A 16,597-nucleotide genomic window follows, 5' to 3' on the forward strand; every position below is an offset into this window, starting at 1 on the left:
AAAAGCAGTTGTCCACTTTTTGCCTTTTGTTTCAGTCTTAGGGAACTTTGTATTATTAATATTTAGATACGTTATATCCGCCATATATTATTTGTCGGCTTCCAATGTTAAAGAATTATCTGTTATCTAGAAAGTTGTTCTTTTCTGTACAGCCATCGAATATGGCCATGCCAGTGGCTGTCTAGCACCACACACAATAAAAGTACTATAAAAGCGTTTTATGTAACATTTAATATTTCAAGCATTGTGTGAGGCACACATCAAAATGGTTTGTTAAGGTGGATTTTTTGTCTTCGGAACAGACCTGCTGCCCAGTTCTTCAGTCACTGCTTGCATATGCTTAAAGGCATAGTTCACCGAAAAAGGCAATTTATTTTATAATGAATATTTTTTAAAACTTTATAGATTTCTTTGTTCTTTTGAACATGACAGAAGACATTCTAAAGAATGTGGGAAACTACACAGCTCTGGGTCACCATTGACTATAATAGTAGATTTTTCCTACGGTAGTAGTCAATAGTGCCTCAGAACCATTTGATAACAAAAAATCTTCCAAATATGTTTTTGTTCAGCTGAAGAACGACATTTATACAGGTTTGAAGCAATTTGAGGGTGACTAAACGATCAAATAATTAACATTTTGGGGGAACTATGCCTTTAAATTTAAATGATAGATTCAGGGCATACCCCTAATCCTAACGGGAACACCTGCTCCTTCTCTTATGAGGAAAAGGGAGGTCTGTCAGTAGAACATAACAATAGAACACAACATGCCTTTTTAATGGTGAGGAAGGTCAACCTGCCTTAGTCCACCTTCTGGAACTGTTGTATTTTTACCTCTACTTTTTTGAAGACATGGCTATTAGTGGGCGGGTCTTAATACAAGGGGGATTTACCTCTGTCACACCTTAAATCTGTTTCTGCACTTTATATGGGCAAAACTAATAAGATTTCTTCTCACCCAAGGCAGTGTTCCCTCTGAATTGTGCATACGCACAGCACAGGCAGAAAAACATTTGATAGCAGACTCAAAAATATTAAGGGAAAAAGCTAGAGATTTTTGGAATCTCAAGTAATTGAATTGCCAGCGTTTCAACTGCAGGTCATTGATTTTCTTTATAAAACTGAAGCTGTGAGATATCAGAAATAATTTGTGAGATAAGGGCTGCATACTAGAACAGCATATTAAATCAATAGCAGAACATACGGAAGCCCACATGTGTCTTGTCTTTGTGATATTGATGTTATTTGACAATTAAAATCAAGAAGTCAAAAAGTAAAATTGTTACAATTTCTAATGAATATTGATTCATTAATAAAAATTGTAATAGATCTTAAAAGTCCAGTGTATGAAATTTAGCAGCATCTAGCCGTGAGGTTGAGAATTGCAACTAACGGCTAACTCCACAGCCCCTCTTTGGAAGCACTACAGCTGATATCAGAGGACTAAGATGTCCTCATGTTATCACTTTTTTCTTGAGATAACGTATTTATGAAATGCGCTCTGTAGAGAAGTTTGTTCATTAAGGGCTACTGTAGAAAGAACACGGTGGATTCCTTCTATAAATGTGAGTAATTTTTTCTAATTTCTTCTGTGTTAGTTGTGTGTGTGCTTCTGTTCGAAGCTTTCGTGAGGTTATGGAATTCATATTTCATCATTTTGGTTGGCGGCATTACTGACTGTGATGGGACCTTTTCCATTTGAAAACCTGTTTTGCTTCCTTCATCCCTTACTGTTTTTCCCTCTCTCCCTCTCAGTCCATCTCCATCTCTTTTCTTTTTTCTCTTCTCCCTCATTTGCTTTCTAACGTTCATTCCTTTCATTTCTTCCCTATATTCCTCCTCCCTCTCTCTTTCTTCCTACGTTCCCGATTAACCCTCAACACCTACACTCCCCATATGTGTTCAACTCACTCTCTCCACTCGATATCAATTTATTTTTGTTCAAGCTTTATTGAACATCACAGTCATGTTATTGGATCACTGGATTAGTTTTTTTGCTACAATAACAGCATAGCAATAACAATTAATATCCGACAATTTAGTTATACTTAAAGAATAGAGAATAAGGAAATGCATAATGAGCTGTAGACTCTCTCTCTCTCTCTCTCTCTCACACACACACACACACACACACACACACACACACACACACACACACACAGAAACATTTGTTTTGAGCTTGAGCAGAGCTGACAGTTTTTGAAGGACAAGCTTTTAGCTCTCATATCACTCTCTCTCTCTCTCTCACACACACACACACATGCACATCAGCTAAATGGGACTGTGAGCCACTGCAGTGTGTATGTGTGTGTGTGTCGGAGTGTTTTCACTTGTCACAGGCCAGAATTAGCAACACTTCAGAAAAGCCCTCCAGAATGAGCACACCCAGATAGATACTTTATCCTAACAGGAGAGAGAGAGAGAAAAGGGGTGGTGAGGTGAGGTGACAAAAACCATTTAAATACACAAGAGTATAGAGTACCATAAGAAAGAGAGAGAGATAGAGAGAGAAAGATAGGAACAGAGAGAGAGGAGAATAGATGGTTAGATAAAACATATGTTTACATAGATAAGAGAGGACTATTTTGACATCACAGTCATTTGATTTCACCTCTGTCCCTTCTGTCCAGCTTTTCATATAAGAGTAGCATATTTCCATATTCTGTGGCATCTTACAACACAATACAAACAATAAGAAAAATATGTGTAATTCTGACAATTTCTGCCAAAATGTTGTTGAGGTTTCCCTGAAGCAGTTCAGAAATGTTTGGCTGTCGTTGGAGTTCTGAAGTGTGAAGTGGGTTTGCGGCATTTATCTCGGAGGCATTTATGACTGTAATTTATCTTCAGCTGTTTTGTGGTGAAACCAATCTTTAAGCTTTGCTACATTTATTCAATAAAACAATGCTGGTAACACTTTATTAAAGGGTTCATTAATAGGTCATTAATAAGAAAATATAATGCTGCTGCTGTGGGACTTTCTACTTGCAGAACTTCTGCGATGCAGAAAACGCAGACCAGATCAGAAAATAGCACTGAAAATCGCACTGAACTAGCAAAATTCAAATTGTGGTATGAATATCGTTAGAAATATTCAGATGCGGTTTAAGTATGTAATATGTCATATTAAAAGGGGAGGTGTGATGGAATTTCACTTTTTAAATTTGGTTAGTGAGCAGTTTAGCTCTTAAGCATAGACAACATCTGCCAAGTCACAATGCTGAAAGATCAGAGAAAAGGAAGATATTTTCTCATACATTAGTTATCTGCATGCTGCAATCTTTATTTTAATGAAACATTTACGCATCGTAAAAAATTCAAAATGATAAAATATTTGTTTTAAAAACAATACATTACTTTGTCTAACACGCACACATAGAAAGTCCCTAGTGAAGCACCCGTTTATCATGAAATGATGGGGAAAGACCCTCTTTTTACGGGTAATTTATTTATAAATCAAACCCAGATGGGACGTTTAACAAAAGTAAAGTCATTTGCACTGTCTGTATAGTGCATTGTAATTATCATTGAAGCTAAGTAATATCATCTTTCATAGAAACATTAATGTGATCACTAGTGGAGGACCATCTCTTTATACATGTTAAAGTGTGTTCATAAAGTGTGACGTCTGTTAATACAATATTACAGATTTGCCTATAGATTCTGTGTGTATGACACAGGTAAAGCACCGTTTCTAAACTTGACAACTGTCATCCACACAAATTGCTAAATATTATATACAGTATAAGCCGTGGGCCTGTTGTTAAGTCTTTATTTCATGTGAAATCACTGAATTAATTTTTTTCATGTGGTAACTTGTGACAGCTCTGAGAAAAAAATGGAATGAATACATTTAAAATTTTATACGATGGCTTTCTTCACCCTCTGTGTGTAGCCATCCACTTTCAATTGCACTGTATTCTTGGTCGATGCGTTCTTACCAAACAAATTAATAAGAGGGGTGCTAATATAGTGTAGTGACAATCCCCAACAATACACTGCAAGTGCCATCTCCTGTAATGAGTCCCTGCTTCTCTCTTCTTTCTTTCTCTTAGAGTTTCAGCCACTTCACACATTTCTGTGTTTGTTTGTTTTTTGCCTGCCAAAAGCTCAAATTATACCTAAGTTTCATACGGCCAGACTTTTAAATGTCGCCATGAATTCTTGTACTTTATGCCCAGTTAGACTGGAAGTTGATGTCTGAATGACATGTTAGTAGATTTTTTTTGGAAGCTGTAATCTTAAACAAAAAAATTGGTTCCAAATTTTCCGTTACCTTACCGTGACTTCCAACTTTAAGCCTATAACAGTGATATATATTTAAAGCTGTTATGTATGATTTTGCAGGAAATGTCAGTTTGACACCAGTCGACTTCAACCCATGTAGTACAAAAAGTGACCTGCTGTTTTATGTTTTAAACAGAGATGGCAATATAGTTGATGATTTAAGGGACAGATAACAAAAAAATAACAATTCTGTAATCATTTACTCACCCTCGAGTTGATCCAAATCTCTATAAATGTCTTTGTTCTGAGGAATATAATGATTAGATAGCCATTTTTACATGAACTTATCTTTTAAAGCAATGTAGAATACACAGTTGTGCTCAGGGTTATTCTGTTTACCAGTTACCTCAAACAGATAATGTGCCTAAAAAAAGATTCTTAATATAGATTAAAGATTTGATAATCCTCACACATTTTGGCAGATCCGACTGCTGGTTCTATGTTTAAAAGTAAGCAGTCTGGTACGTTGTAAACGTGACATGTTCTGGCAGACAATAAACCTGTGCACTCTGACTCGAGGAAATTGTATAAAGCCAGCCATCAGATTGAAGTTAGAAATGTAGACAAGTATCAGACAGTCTGTACATGGTTTATGGATCTGGTTTGTGCTGTCTGAGGTTTTAAGATTAGCCTCCCGTAGCTAGAAGTTTTAAAGTCCCTGTGAACCGGAAGTTGCGATCAATTTTACTTCCGTAGTGTGATGGATTTCCAGGTGAAATGGAATTGTGAATTTGAAAAGTAGTGGTCGTGGCTTTGGTCCTTCTATGTGATTTGATCGGATGTATCAAAACAGCTATTGCATTTTAAATGGAACTGGAAGCAGAAAGACAGTTGAAAGGGAGGAGTTAGCGGATGCTCTGCCCAAGCTGTCTAACATACGTAATTTAGGGTGGACTGTCACTAAAGGATTTCGATTTAACAGATGATTATGAGGGTACACAAATTTTGAAAAGAGAATGACTCACAGGGAAAAACTATTTACAATCAATGCTGCAATATTTCTTGAAAAAAAAACATTTTTATTTCACTTTAAAGTGTTGGAGAACCACTCACTATTGGAGCTATCAATCACACTATGTTTTGTTTATTTTTTAGTGTTGGAGTTCCAAGTACAGTTCAATAAAAAGGCAAATCCTTACTCAAACAAACTGAGTTGAAGTCAACCTGTCAGATTAGTGCTTACTGATCTTTGGTACTAATTAGTGCTTGGTCCAGAACTTCCTGTTTCTGTTTTTTACCACAATGCAACAAAATACAACCAACATAACCTTTATAACCAAATCAAAATGTTAAGCGAATATCTCTAAGATTTAATCAATATGAATGTAACCAGAAGAGCTTTTGGACCAGTGTTTAGTTGTTACATCTTGTGAAGTGGTCTATAGGAGTTGTTATTTACAGGCAAGCCAAATAAATAGAAGAGGACAGTCTAGGAGAAATTACAGTGATATGTTGAGATAGCGAGAAAAAGTAATGTGAAAAGTGATGTTGATGTGAATATATGTTTTGTAAAAGAGCATTATCTTCGTCCTTTCCTTAACCCCTCCCGGGTCTCCATGGCGATGATCTTTGTAAGAAATGACCCCCAGAGATGTCTGACTAGCTTCAGGTTTACATAGGAAAAAAGAAACGAGCAGATGTGTGTGTGTGTTTGCTTTTTTGGGAACACTGAGAAATGCCACCAGCAAGAAATATTCTTAGCTGACATGTGCTTGACTTTCATGTTTACGGACTGCGAGTGTGTGTACATGTGTGTACATGCCTATACGTTTGTTTGTTTGTTTGTCTGTTGGGCTGTCAGCTTTTATTTCTCGTGGTATCAGGACTTTTGACACGTCTTTGCAGTTGCTCAGGGCAAGAGCTTTCTCCTGCTGCAGATCTGATTCTTCTCAAAAGAATTTGCGTGTTTGTGCGTGTGTGTTGGGGGACAGAAACGTTCAGTGCAGGAAGTGGCTCTGGCATTAGAGAGAGATGGATAGGAGAATGTCAAGTCTTGCTGTGTGTGTGTGGGGGGGGGGGACTATTTTAGAGAATCACACAGGAAGTCTGCGCTGATAATCTGAAGATGGATGAATGAATATTATCTGCTGTGTGTAGAGGCATCAAATATGTGTGTGTGTGAGAGAGAGCGAATATGATATGTCTCTATGGGCTGCCTGTAATATTGTACGATTCCCAGCAGTCAAATCATGCTAATGTTATTGTTGACAATATTTGGAAGGCAATATTTTAAAATCTTGAGACATTAGCGTGGCACGTGATTGGTGTGGCCCCTACCTGCCTATTTTGCATTTAACTCAATACAGCATAATTCAGATTCAGTCAAAATTGTATTAGTACCTTATTTGTAAAAATTAGTGATTGACTGATTTAAATTCAGTTGAAAAGGAAGATGTGAGCATAGATCAAAGGAAATATGAAATATTGCTAGATCAAATGCGAATGAATAGAAATGATAAATTAGTAATAAACCGTCTGAATGGAGAAACAGTTTTGTATTCAATTTTGTTTAAACACACTGTATGTAGCAGTCCTTGCTACAGGCAGCCACAATAGTCTTGGTAGAGACTGCTGGGATACCAGCGTTAGAAGACCACGGAGTCCCGTTAGAAAGAAACCTCACAAGCCTTTTAGATATGGATTTAGGTGGAAAGCCATTAAGGGATCCGAACACCGGTAACAGAAATTTGAAATCAATTCTAAAATTTACGAGAGGCCAATGAAGGGACTTTAAGACCTCCGTAATGTGTGCTTTCATTCTGCTTCCTGTCAGCGGCCGTGCCGCAGCATTAATTTGTAGTCTAGCCGGGCATTCTCGGGAAGAGCAGACAGGAGAGCGTCGCAGCGGTCCAGACACACATCAATCTCTCAGCATCTGCTGAAAAGAAAAAGCCTTTGACTGCGTTTCTCAGCTGATAAAAAGTGGCCGCCTGATGCGGACCTCAAAATACACGTTTGTGTCCAATGACACACGGAGGATTTTAATGCGGGTCTTAGTATTCAGGTGAGGATTTCCGCATTGTAGACAGTTTCTCTCTCTGCCCTTTATCCCTGACTAAGATCCCTTCGATTTTCTCTTTGTTTAGTTGGGGAAAGTTCAGCGACACCAAGTGTTAATACTGTCCATACATCGATCCGTCCGTACATTGAGCTGTCGAAACATCAACACATAAACCAATCTGACTATACGTCTAAATTGACTGCTTGACGCATAGATGCACGGTTGTGTATCAACACGGGTATGAAAATCAATCCAGACCCAGTTAGCTCCGCCGCCCTGAGTGTCAAAGTCAAATATGAGCATTTATTCAACAAGCTGAAACCATCTTTCTGCCCTTTAATCTGATACACACAAGACGTGTTTTACAGCTAACGAACGGGTCGCAGATCCTCTTCCTCCCTCACTTTTTTCCCGTGTCTGATCCTGAGCCATAAAAAGTGGGCAGAAATATAACTTTTTTTATCACAAGGGGGTCAGAAAGTCAATTATCAATAAACACTTTCACCCTGGAGTATTCTTGACTTATACACAAGAGGATCCTCTTCCTTAATCTAAAATAAAAATCGTTTATTGTGCCACCAATGTGACTCGAGTCTGCATATCACATGAGCGAACATGATTTTAAACACATTCTTCCAAAGTAATAATCATTTCATTACGTGTTTAACCTTTTTGATGAGGAAAAATTTACCGAGTGCACCTTTAATATTGCTTGTTGCCCAATGATAAGAGAAGAGCGTCTCGGAATATAAACTGTGTAGTCGGGAGCGCAAACCCAATTAAGAGCACAATGCACACGTGCTTGGGCTCGCGCCCATGTTTGTGTCCCCTCTCGGCGGTTTGTTCTCCTACACTGTAATCATCATAATCGTCTGATTACAAAGACTTATTCAGCACTCCCATAAGAACTCTTCCCATCTGCCTGGTTCAAGTGTGTGCGTGTGTGTATTTTCATTCCTGCACAGATTTCCTAAGTGGCCCTGAGCCCTCTTTAGATGGCGTATAAGATGAGTTCTGATCAAAACCGAAAGCGACACTGTTGGATCTCATTGCTGGACTTTACATCTCTGCAGCCTCAAGAGGGCAAAGCGGAGTCTAAACAGAACAAGAGAGACTGATAAAAGTTCATCGCCGCCACTGTTAACTAATGGACTATTAATTGTGTCTGCGCGCGAAGACGGTGCCTCCAGTCTACAAATCGCCGTCGCCTCCAATTTGCACACGCTCTGGCACGACGTCCAATAGGTGGGCAGCCAGCCAGAGACTGACAGGGATTTAACTCTCATTCCCCACCCACATCACTTAGTCATGTCACGCATTTCCGCGTCAGCTAATTAGTAACTCATTACCAGAGCAATACGAAGTATACAGGGTAATGAGCATTTGATGGTAATATTTAACTTCCGTTTAATCAACGTCAAGACGATGGCGACTTGTGTCTTTTTCTCTCTCTCCTGTCCACCTTGCTGACGTCTTTAACCTGTCTGGTCATTTCTCAAGCTCGTTCTATCTTTCTTCATTTCTTCATCTCGCCGCTCACAACCTTCTCCTCTCATATCTCATCCCTCCCTGTCTTCATCTTCGTTTGACTCCTTTTCCACCCAGTACGGTCTGTTGGTTCTCTTTCATCCAGTCTTGTGTAGCCGGACCTTTGACTGCGGCAGAAGGTCTGGTGCATTTATAGAGGTCTGGTGTATTTTCTTACAGTGATTATAATAGACTGTCTTGGAAATAATTCTGTTTATTAAATTAGTGAACAATATGTAGAGACTGTACAGTATGTTAAAAACCCATATGTCCTTATTTATGAGAGTCAGATTGGCACATGGATCGAGAAAGTGTTTTCGGTTTTTATGTGCAATAAGCATCAGGGACTGTGGGCGGTCTGTGGGCATGGGCATCTCTTCTTTCATTCCTTTTATCTCGATTTAGCGGCATCTTTTCTCGTTCTTTTTTACTTCCATCTAACCTCGTCTCATTTTCCGCTCCTCTTTCTCCCCCACCTGTGCTCTGCTCTGCAGAAAGCTGAATGTTCTTTTCAGGCACAAGGGTCATGGAAAGGTCACGGTCAGCGTTTAGATTCTGGGAACTGAAAGGGAGCTGGGCTCTCTGGAGAGAGCGAGAGATGATCTCAATGCCGGAGCAGTAAATAAGATTAAGAGGATACAGGGCAATTTAAGCATTATCTTATCTGACTTAAATATTATTTTCCTATTAATCACTACACATAATCCAAGTGCAGAAAACAGTAAGTAAGAGTTTTTTTATGTGGATTGTGATACTACAAAAACACATCAATTTGTTTTCGCTATTAAGCTGGTTTAACACACTTAACACCTTTAATTTGACATAAACATTATAGTGATATGTGTGATTACTAAAGACGCAATTCAATTTCAGGTCTGTGTTCAATACAGACTTAACAGAGAAAGTTAATGTACGGATTAAGCCTTATTTGAATGTTAACAGTTAAAGACATTTATAGGGAATTATAGCGTTTCAGTATTACTCTGCATGATCAGAAGTGAACAGAAAAGCGCAGAACATGTTGTTTTCTTCACTCCATTTTAAGTGCAAAAGGCTAAACACCAAGTTAAGTGCTACCGGAGCTCTTTTTTATTTAAATGGATTTACATTTAAAGACATGGTCTTTCAGAGAGGGTTTTGGCCTGCTGACAGTGTGCTGTTCTGTTGCATGTTAATAGTTTCACAGTAACTGTTGCACCTTGTCTACTGGAAGCATCATGGGGTGACAAAACTAGACGGGTGCTATTATAATCAACGATGCTGTTTACACAGCAAGCATGCTATGTTTGCTACACTTGGGGTGTAGACACTGATTGAGACTGTCATGCTAAAGCTGGCTGGAATTGCATCTTTAAAGCCATCGACGCTCAGATGCTTTTGTAAAATGTACAATTTCCAAGGCCCCCCCAATTGTCTACAACAATATTTGAGACCCACCACTTGACATAAGAATGAATATTTGTTTACTTATTTTAAATGTATATTTATTTTATAAAGTACTAAACGCAAAGAAACTTTTTATTTAATTAAAAAATGATTGTCCTCAAGGGCCTTGATTAAACAACAGAAACAAACCTTATTAGTTAATTAAGACCCAACAGCAATGAGACTGAGAGAATGCAAAGGAAAAATCAAGTCTATTCCATCATATTCATTTTTCAACTAATCCTAAAATACAAGTAAAATATTAGTATTGTGTAGTTTGAAAATGAATATGAAATGCTTTCTTTGCAGTATATAAGATCTGTAAACATGGTATCTTTTATGTTATTTTGACCAATTTGTTCCATTTCAAATTTCTGCAAATAAATGCAAATAACAAACTATATATTCATTTGGAATTTGGGAGAAATGTTGTCACTAGTTCACAGAGTCAAACAACAAAAATTATAATTTTATTAAAACATGTGGTCCGTGTAAAGATTGTTTGTGTAAACTACAGCAAGCAAAGATTCAACATTAAGTATTTATGTCTATTGACTAGTGTGTATCGACGGCAAGTTAATTCCATTATTTGTTTGGCTCCATTGCTGGACAGTTGATTAACACTCTTTACTTTTTTGAGTTTGTTACCTTTTCCCCTAGTCATTCGCCCTTCTATCTCCTCCCTTTTCCTCTATCTCAGCATCTCTTTATCTCTTAATCACACTCTCCATCTATCGTTCTATCTATCCCTCCATCTTCTCTTTCATTCGTCCTCGGAGACCTTCTCTCTTTTCTTGGTGGTCGATGAATCTTTCAGTAAAACAAGGCAAGGTTTTAAAAAGTGTTTTTGATTCATCCTTTATGCCTCTCTTTAAGTGTATTTCTACAAAGCAGCCGTTTGTTCTCAAGCTATTTCATCTATCGTGTTAAAAAATTGCCCCCATGAAATGAAAGTTAGAGTAGATTTGAACTACTGTTGTTTATTTTCCATTTCATCGACTTCATCGTTTTATTCTTTGTTTTGTTCTTTGCGTGTGTGTGCAGTGTGCTTTGAGTGAGTATTTCGGTTTAGTGAGAGTGTGTGATATTGTGAAAGAAAGCAGAGATGGACGAGAAGCTGTACCAGTCTTTGGCGCGGCCCCACCCCGGCCTGGAGCTCAGTTACTCCAGCTCATCCGAGGATGAGGATGAGGATGGCACAAACCTTCATCATAAACACTACAGAGAGCCGCACATCCGTACAGATTACGAGCCTGACCGCAGGTTCACCTACAACAGCCACAAAGTCCGAAGGAAACCCCTGGAGCTGCCAAAGAAAGGTATGACCTAAACCGTTTTAATAGACTTTGTATCTTAGCATTAAAACTGGTTCTTTGTTTTAAGTAAGCAAAACTTTTACATTTTGATTACTGTTAAACTAAAGAAATTAAGAAATCTTTGTAATTGTGACATAAATATTTCATTTTTCCTTCTCATGAAATTATGTACACACAACTCCTTTTCTAAGTGTACAAATAAGTATTTTTAAGTTAACCAAACTCAATTCTTTCAGTTTCTTTATTTTACAGTTTTATTAGTCTTAATGTGCATAAATCATACACCTTGACCTATGCAACCCAAAATGAGGAAGAAGAGACTGATCTAAAAACTGGCATTTGCACTGTTATTGCCCACTGGTAACACGTCACATGTTAGAGATTACCGGTTACATGTAGACTCCCACATCCTAAATTCACATTCACCACTCTTCAAAACAACTGTAACAACAAAAATGAAAAATATGTCAAACTCTTCAAAATATCCATAATAAGTGAACATTAAAGAGTAACAAGTCTTTAACTTTACTGAAAATACATGAAGTAATCATATTTTCAAATATACTCTCTTAATACAGTCTGACGCAAAGTATTCTGGGAATTGGACATCGTTCTCGACCAATTATGTTGAATTAACATGTTTTAATTACATAAATTTAACATGTTTGAGTTTAAATAAAAGATTAATGCTAATAAAAAATAATCATTATACTTTACTCAAAAGTAAAAATGTGTTTCAGGAACTTAAATTCTTTAAGTAAGTAGACCTTTTTCTATCAAATTAAGTTTACATAACTTGATCTGTTTGATTATTTTAAGCATTTGGGTTAACATGTTGTGTTTTAATTTCAGTGAAAGCTCTTATCTATGTAAATTAGGTTGTAGATTGCCCTTCACTCACCAAACTACCGTTGCACTATTACTGGCCATGCTTTTTTATAAAGATAAACGTTTAGTTAACTTCCTAGTGATCAATGCAACACAAATTCATCAATAGACGATGAATGGATGGAAAAGCACCATGCATGTTTCCTGATGTCCGGTTTGGTCAAACACAATTTTTGCATTATTAAAAGTTGATTCAAGTGTCTGGATTACAGTTGTAAATCGAAGCTTGTGTCCTTCACAATTACGCACATACAAGACACGCATTAATTCAAGACAGAAATTGAATTTTTTTGTCTGTGCCGCTTTTTTAATTGCATAAGCCCTTTAGTGAGTTGAGTGGTAAAACACACAGTTTGCACAGGCAGGCAAATGTCATCAGTGGGCACAATTCATTCTGGATTATAAGAATAACAATCACAAATGTATAAAGATATTATCAAGATGTGTTCAATTATATATTCTAGAACTAATTAAAAGAAAGGGACTAAACAATGTTTTAATACAAATTTGATAATGCATAATAGAGTCTATTTGATGGATAAAGAAGATAGAGAAAAGATAGAAAAACAATTATGTCGTTTTTTTTAATTAACTAAAAAAACCTATGGCTAAGATATTGTTACGTTTTTGTTACTTTGCTGATTGAGATAACGTATACGAAAGAAATGCGCTTTGCAGAGCAGTTTGTCCGTTTAGGGCTACTAAACAACATGGTGAATTCCATGCAAGAGGACCCGTGGGCCTCGGTGTATGTAGATAGAAATAGCTCCCTCTAATGTAATAAAAAAGGTCTTATTCACTCTGAAGACATAGTTATGTATATTATATTGCATTTCTGTCAATAGATCCTGCAAAAATGACACATTGGACCTTTAATGTTGAAATTAATGTTAAATGTTAGTTTATGTATTAACTAATGTTAATTAATAACTATATTTGCACTATGTGCACTATGTGGTTGATCCCTTATACATACACGTTCATGTGTACACGTGCATATTTAATTTGTATATTCAGTGTCTAATGTGTATATCTTGTGTATATTGTGTATGTACTGTGCATAAGTGTATAATGTATATTGTCTTTTTTGTCTTTTTTCACTTGCGTTTTTATAGTCATACAGTTGTTTGTCATACAGTTGTCTGTCCAACTGCATTCTACTTTGTATAGAGTACGCACCCAAGACTTTCACTCACCACACGTGGTGAAGTGACAATAAAAGTGATTTGATTTAAATGAACTCTCATTCTAAAGTGTTACCTATTCTATTGTTTCATTTCTACATTTAAATTAGCATAAGTAACAAGCAATGGATGGGCAAAATCATAAATCTATACCAGATTGTGAGAATGAGGAAAAATCATGTTATTGTAAGCATGCTGTAAGCAAACATTCCATGAATAGGTAAAATAAAAAGTAAAATAACGAAATAAAGATCACAGTTTTAGAGACAGCACATTTTGTTTGTTGCTTTGATAGTTGCTTAATTAAATATGGGATGTGATTTAATAAGAAACAGAATTATTTGAAAACTTTGAAAATTTACATTATCCATCAACACACATGCACACACGCACACACACCGAACATCAAACACTATAACACTACTTTTCCATTAAATAATTAAGGGCTCTTTGTGTGTTTCACTTTTGAATAATGATACACAATTTAAATTGTAAAATATTGTTTGTATTTCACCCTTTTTTCTGCTCTCTTTGATATTCCACATTCATGGAGGCCCCTCCACTTGTCTCGAGGGAAAAATATTTCCATTAATTAAGAAATTCCCCATATCTAAACGACATAAACAAGCACATACAGCACGCCGATGAGCATAGCTGTACCTTCTGCACCTGCCTTTAAAAACATTCATGTTATTGTTAGCGGATAGATTGATAGATAGCCAGATAAATGGATATGTATTGATTAGTTGGTATGTTTTTATTCTATAGGTTTGTTGTGTTTGACTTATTAGTTGTCATATGCCTGTTGTGTGTTTTGTCTGTTTGGTGTGGTACGAGAGTAATGTTAATGCATCGTGTGATTAACGCACGCCAGCGTTTCGAACAGGTTACAGTGAGGATTTTCGTTTCCTCTATGGAATCATTCAAATGCTACATGCTGAACAAAACATTCTATTCCTGTTACCACGGAAACAGCTTTACAAGGAACGACTGGTAGAGGGGAGAGAGAGAGAAAGATGAAAACAGACACCCAAGCCTACTACCCTGACTTTTCCATCTATGTCTGCGCATAGACGATGTGTGTTTGAGTGTGCGTATGTGTGTGTGGGTCAGGCCAAGAAGCGTGGGGGTCATGTTCTCAGTGAAGGACGGAGAAGTGCATCGTGGGCAATTAGTACTGAGATGATTAGAGCAGGGAGAGCGGTGAGAGGGGTCGTCACAGAGACAGAAGTCAGAGAGGTGGAGTAGAGAATGCTTGAGGACACTCAAGTAAAGAGCTTGCTGCTTTCTCTTTCTGTCTCACACACAAGAAAAGCAAGAAAATGTATATTCATATGTAGATATGTGCTTGTATGAGATGAAAGGTAATCGGTATGGATCTAATAAGGATCACTAATAAGTCAAACAAAAGAAATCTAGGGACTAAATTTACCAATCTAATCATGATTTTTAAAGTATCTATGCTCATCAGTGTGCAAATGAGGGAAGTAGCGCAAGTGCACACCGTCAAGTGTGTGTAAGCCCTCATTTCTCTTTCTCTCTCTGATATTCTTGAAGGAATTAAAATGGTTTTCACATTTTGTGCTGTTAACAGCAAAATACCTTTTGTCAAATATTTATTAGTTGTTTTCCAAGCTATTCCTCATCTCTGAAGGGAGAAGAAAATGGTTTCTCAGTATGGCTCGGGAAATCTCTGCAGAAAGTTCAGCTTTGAACTCTATTCCACTAGCTTGCATCTGTAAAACTTTGATTTGCGTGTTCGATAAAATAAATGTCTGTATACCTCTTTCTTTTCGGTTTCTTAGATTTTAAGGACCCCTGCCAGACTGCATTTCCTGATTTCCAGACGGAGCTTCACGCAGCCAATCAGGAGCTTGCATACCCGGGGGGCTTGTCTTCAGGTGTTGCCTCAGATCCTGAATCAGAGGGCGGTGCCTCTCCCGACCACGCCTTGCGGTTATGGATGCAGGAAGTCAAGTCGGAACACAGTTCTTGCCTGTCGAGCCGGGCGAACTCGGTTCTGTCCCTCACCGATACGGAACAGGAGCGCAAGTCTGAGCCAGAGAACGGTATGAGATACAAGACGTTGGAGAGATTTTTATAGGTCAACCAGATTGTGATAATGATGTTGTATAAATGATATTTCATTTTATATTTTCATATGTGTGTGTGCGCGTGCATGAGGGTTACTCTAAAGTGCCCTCATCAGTGTATGACTTTACAATTTTAATGAGAGTTGCCGCAGAGGGAGATGCACATGCAGTATCTCCAGACCTACCAATCTATCTACACGCACACACACACACACAATTTCCTCTACGCTACTCACTGATGCAATATTTATGTGGAGCTCTAATAACTACATTTGACGTGTAAACTACACTCCATTATCCCATGCACATACTCACACACACACATTAAGGTTATATTATTGTTAAACACACATACATAAGGTTTTATTTTATTGACCCCTGCGGGCATCGTCTTGGTAATTATTGGATACATCTGGTCGTGTCCTGCCCTCTTCCTTCTTCCTTCATAAATTAAGGATTTTGAATTTTCTCCTGTCTTAAAGGTACAGCTCACCAATAAAACATGATTCACCCTTCATTTACTCACCCTTAGGTATTTCAATATTTTCAAGTTAATTCATCATACCGTGCTGGTATGGAACTGCGTGAGGGTGTGTAAATAATGACAATATTTTCATCTTTGTGTGAACTCCTTTAAGATTTGATTCCTGCACTACTGTTGACTACAGCTGACTGACTTACTACGGAAATCTTTTGACCTTTCCTGCTGACAAAATCATAACTTCCCTTCAACTACAAAGAGTCACATTTGAACCCTAAGAGTCGTTCATGTACTTTCCGTTAAGCACTTTATCTGCACTAGATTTGTGTTGGCACTTGTAGTGTTTTCGTGTTTTAACTTTAGCACTTGACTCGTATTTGCTATCTGCTTTG

At 37.5% G+C, this 16,597-nt stretch overlaps 1 protein-coding gene across 1 annotated transcript in view; it reads left to right on the forward strand.

The window, feature by feature from the left end:
* Positions 1-16,597, forward strand: part of tenm1 (teneurin transmembrane protein 1) — a 130,359-nt gene that overhangs the window by 15,107 nt on the left and 98,655 nt on the right. The window contains exons 2-3 of the mRNA XM_056745641.1: positions 11,288-11,562; positions 15,437-15,700. Of these exons, the coding sequence (XP_056601619.1) occupies positions 11,349-11,562; positions 15,437-15,700 (478 nt within the window). The 5' untranslated portion in view covers positions 11,288-11,348. The remainder of the gene's footprint in view (positions 1-11,287; positions 11,563-15,436; positions 15,701-16,597) is intronic.

The sequence above is a fragment of the Triplophysa dalaica genome, chromosome 4 (assembly GCF_015846415.1).
Source record: "Triplophysa dalaica isolate WHDGS20190420 chromosome 4, ASM1584641v1, whole genome shotgun sequence".
NCBI lineage: Eukaryota > Metazoa > Chordata > Actinopteri > Cypriniformes > Nemacheilidae > Triplophysa > Triplophysa dalaica.